The 4,716-nt window shown below is 43.6% G+C and overlaps 1 protein-coding gene across 1 annotated transcript; it reads left to right on the plus strand.

The window, feature by feature from the left end:
* Nucleotides 1-494: 494 nt before the first annotated feature.
* Nucleotides 495-3,794, plus strand: LOC123048627 (receptor-like protein EIX2). Its single transcript, XM_044471688.1, has 2 exons — nucleotides 495-1,944; nucleotides 2,061-3,794. The coding sequence occupies exons 1-2, from the start codon at nucleotides 495-497 to the stop codon at nucleotides 3,449-3,451; spliced, it is 2,841 nt and encodes a 946-aa protein (XP_044327623.1). The 3' UTR covers nucleotides 3,452-3,794.
* The last annotated feature ends 922 nt before the right edge of the window (nucleotides 3,795-4,716 follow it).

Raw genomic sequence — 4,716 nt, forward strand, 5'->3', positions numbered from 1 at the left:
CTCGAACAAAAGGAGCATAAACATCCATCCTGCCAGCCAGTCGGCCTCACCGGTCATCGTACATCCAGTATAAAATGCACGCAGCCTGAGTTAATTAATTGTACATGTCCCAGTAAAGATCAAACAGCAGAAGCAAAAATTTCCTTTGATCAAAGCCTGAACACCAGTTCATCAAAAGAAAAACACACAGATCAAACAGCAGAAACTACTAAAATAGTATAACCAGAAAAAACGCCAAGAACAGACAACAGAGGCTCTCCTTTTGCCGTCCATATCCATAGTCTATTTCCTAACGACTACTAGGGACGACCCACAAGTCGTGGTCTCGTTGATTAAATTTAGTCTCCTTGACTGTTAACACGGCAGAGGCTGAGCATGCGACGACCGACCGAGGGGTTGACGCTGACATCCCTTTAATTTCTTGTCCGACCTGCCGACAACGCCTTCTTAAAATCATGCGTGCCGGTGATGCTCAAGGCGAAACATACATCGCAATGGCCACAGCAACTCCACCATCTTCCACGAGCTACCTGCTCATCATCCTAGCCCTAGCACTAGCAGCCTCTGCTGGAAGTGGAAACGGGAGCTGCATCCCGGCAGAGAGGGCGGCGCTGCTCGCCTTCAAGGCCGCCATCACAAGCGACCCGGCGAACCTCCTCGGCTCATGGCATGGCCACGACTGCTGCCAATGGGGCGGCGTGAGGTGCCACAGCCGGACAGGCCACGTCGTCAAGCTCGACCTCCACAACGAATTCGTCCAAGAAGATTACGCTTCTTTTTGGTTCCCTGGTAACCATTCGCTGCATGGCCAGATAAGTTGTTCGCTGCTCGCTCTGCCCCATCTCAAGCATCTCAACCTTAGCGGGAATATGGTTCTCGGAGATGGAAGGCCTATACCAGAGTTCATGGGTTCCCTCCGGAGATTGACACACCTTGACCTATCTTCCTTGAATTTTAGTGGTAGAGTGCCTCCTAAGCTAGGCAACCTATCCAAACTCGTATATCTTGACATAAACTGTGGTAGGACCTCTGATATGATGACATACTCAATGGATATTTCTTGGTTAGCCCGTCTCCCCTCACTCAAGCATCTCGACATGGGCGGTGTGAACCTTAGCGCAGCGGTAGACTGGGTTCAGACACTAAACAAGCTTCCGAACCTGGTTGTGTTGGAACTCAATTATTGTGGCCTTAATGATTATTATAGTAGGAGTACGTCTCTCCTACTCCACAACCTCACGCTTCTTGGGGAACTTGATCTCTCAAACAACCATTTAAACAGTCCAGCTGTAAAGAATTGGCTTTGGGGTTTAACAAGCCTCAAAAGCCTAATCATATACGGTGCTGAATTAGGGGGAACTTTTCCTCACGAGTTGGGAAACTTGACCTTATTACAGACCCTTGACCTGTCATTCAACGACATCAAAGGGATGATACCGGCGAGTCTGAAAAAAGTGTGTAATTTGAGATATCTATACCTCGAAGTGAACAACATCGATGGGGACATATCAGAACTAATTCAAAGGCTACCGAATTGTTCTTCTAAGAATCTGCAAGTCCAGACTTTGGGAGAGACCAACATCACAGGGACAACATTACAATCACTTGTAAACCCATCCAGCTTAAACACGCTTGAACTTAGTTTCAACCACTTGAGAGGTTCCGTGCCCGTGGAGATTGGGACACTTACAAATTTGACCAACTTGTCCCTTAAGTTTAACAAACATACTGGTGTGATATCCGAGGATCATTTTGCTGGTCTGACGAATTTAAAAGAAATTGACTTGTCTTACAATAATGGTTTGGCAGTCATCGTGGATTCGGATTGGGAACCTCCCTTCAACTTGCAATTGACAAGGCTTGCATCTTGTCATTTGGGCCCCCAGTTCCCTAAATGGCTGCGATCGCAAAAAGGCATTGTACTTCTTGATATTTCAAATGCAGGTATCATAGATAGGATCCCATATTGGTTCTGGACTACCTTTTCGGATGCGCAGTTTTTAAATGTCTCATTTACCAAATTAGTGGTGAGCTGCCTCCTAATTTGGACTTCATGTCAGTGGAAATACTTTTTCTCCAGTCAAATCATCTAACTGGTTTGCTTCCACAATTACCAAGAACAATTGTATTCTTGGACATCTCCAGAAATTGTTTAAGTGGGTTTGTGCCATCAAATTCACAAGCTCCATCTTTAGAGGCTGTCGTTCTCTTTTCCAACTGTATAATTGGGGCTATTCCAAGGTCATTTTGTCAGTGGTCAAATCTGCGGCTCTTAGATCTTTCAAACAATCTGCTTGTAGGGCAACTTCCTGACTGTGGCAGAAAAGAACAGAGACGATGGCATAACACAAGTAACAACACTTCAAGGGTCAGAATCACAAGCCATTTCGGTTTGGAAGTCCGTACCCTCCTTCTAAGAAACAATAGTCTTTCAGGTGGATTCCCTTCACTCCTACGACGGTGCCGAAATCTTCTTTTCCTCGACCTAGCTCAAAATAAATTGAGTGGAGACCTACCTGCATGGATTAGTGATCGAATGGCAGCTTTGATCATGCTACGCTTAAGATCGAACAACTTCTCAGGTCACGTTCCAATTGAAATAACTGGACTTCTTGCTCTTCGCATCCTTGACCTAGCTAATAACACCTTTTATGGGGATATTCCACAAAGTTTAGTGAACTTCGAAGCTTTGACTGCCATTAATGAAGCTGTAGATCCAGAAAACAATCCTTTCACAGAAGAATATATTGGAGCGATGTCGTACGACAATATGGGGCTGACTGGTGATAGTTTATCAGTTGTCATAAAAGGCCAAGTGCTTGCCTACAGGGAGAATAGTGTATATTTGATGAGTATTGATTTATCCTGCAACAGTTTAACTGGACAAATCCCAGAAGATATTACCTCTCTTGTTGGACTCATAAACCTGAATTTGTCATCAAACTTCTTGAGCGGAAATATCCCATACAAGATTGGAAATCTGCAAGCACTCGAGTCTCTTGATCTCTCAAAGAACCAGCTTTCTGGTGAAATTCCTTTGGGCTTATCAAATTTGACATCATTGAGCTATATGAACTTGTCATATAATGGTCTATCAGGTAGAATACCATTGGGGCGTCAACTAGATACCCTTAAAACAGATGATCCAGCTTCTATGTACATTGGCAACCCTGGTCTTTGTGGACGTCCCCTTCCAAAGCAATGTCTTGGAGATCAACCAACTCAAGGAGATTCAGTAAGATGGGATACATATGGTCCATCTCAAATGGATATTTTGTTTAGCCTGATTGTGGGGTTTGTGGTAGGCCTCTGGATGGTATTATGTGGCCTTGTGTTCATGAAGAAATGGAGGTACACTTATTTCAGGTTACTTGATAAGTTATCTGACAAGGTCTATGTCATCTCTGTTGTTACTTGGCACAAATGGTCTAGAAACATTGGCGAAAATTAAGCTACTTAGCTACACAAATAAGGAGGATGCAGGACTTAATATTATATTAATTTTCTGTGTCATGCTTTCTCATTGAGAATATCATCACTATAAGGTGAAGTCATTGTATCTCGTTACTGGTTGAATGTTGAAGTTTGCTTGTTGTGCTTGTTAGATGTTATGGTGCCAACCAGAGTCATGTAACTTGTCTACGGTGTCTTATAAACCTACACGTATCTAGATTAGGTGTTTATTAAGTTTAACCAACTTAATCTAGAGATATGAGTCGGTTGTAACAATGTAAATCTCTTGACCAGAGTTATCGGTCCCCTTCAATAAATTCCACGCGGCCTCTCTCGAGAGGTTACAACGCTTTACCAAAACTATCAGGAGTTGAATGCACCAATGGTTTCGGGCGCCACGCTCGACGCCCTCGCGGCGTTCGACGTCATGCTCACGATGCCGCAGGGGTACAGGGCTGCAGGCTCGCCAGCGATGACGACGGGCTGGTGGTGTTGTGCAAAGGCAGGCGGGTCGAGGACGATGGCGACCAAGCCTTGCGGAATCTGTGCGACGTCGAGGTACTGGCGGATGGTTATATTTAGATTGCTCTTTTTTCTGTCTTGCAAATCCGTGTAATCGTGACCAATTGGTAGAGAGACAACAAACAAACTCAGCAGTTCAGTTCGTCCTTTGCATAAAAGACAACTTGAGAAAGAGTTCCGCTTCGGTAGACCCCCCTACAAACCAATTGGTAGAGAGACAACAAACAAACTCAGCAGTTCAGTTCGTCCTTTGCATAAAAGACAATTTGAGAAAGAGTTCCGCTTCGGTAGACCCCCCTACAAACCAATTGGTAGAGAGACAACAAACAAACTCAGCAGTTCAGTTCGTCCTTTGCATAAAAGACAACTTGAGAAAGAGTTCCGCTTCGGTAGACCACCCTACAAACCGTATAAAGGGTAATGTAGACTTTTCACACTTTCGTATATACGATGAGTCGCCCGTACATATGTATATATATACGTATAGGCCAGTATGTTTATCTTTTTTCTTCTCTTCACTTAAAGTTTTACATTTTTTTTAAATATAAAATTAATGGAGCCAGCATGGTTCGAACTAGAGACCTCCCGTTAAACTATGCAACAATGTATCCAATAGACCACGTTAGTAGTTGTGACATTTATTGGTATGAGAGCTATCTTACTTATAATACGCAGTGAGTTTCCAATCTTTTTTTGCCGAGTTTTAATCTGTTTTTTTTCTACTTTTTCCCATTTTTCTTT

This window comes from Triticum aestivum, chromosome 2D (assembly GCF_018294505.1).
Source record: "Triticum aestivum cultivar Chinese Spring chromosome 2D, IWGSC CS RefSeq v2.1, whole genome shotgun sequence".
In the NCBI taxonomy this organism is placed as follows: domain Eukaryota; kingdom Viridiplantae; phylum Streptophyta; class Magnoliopsida; order Poales; family Poaceae; genus Triticum; species Triticum aestivum.

Excerpts from the sequence above, each read along its gene's own strand:
- LOC123048627 (XM_044471688.1), top strand. The coding sequence starts at position 495 with ATGGCCACAGCAACTCCACCATCTTCCACGAGCTACCTGCTCATCATC. Across the intron at positions 1,945-2,060 it reads TCTTGATATTTCAAATGCAG|TGGAAATACTTTTTCTCCAG; the intron begins GTATCATAGATA and ends ACTTCATGTCAG.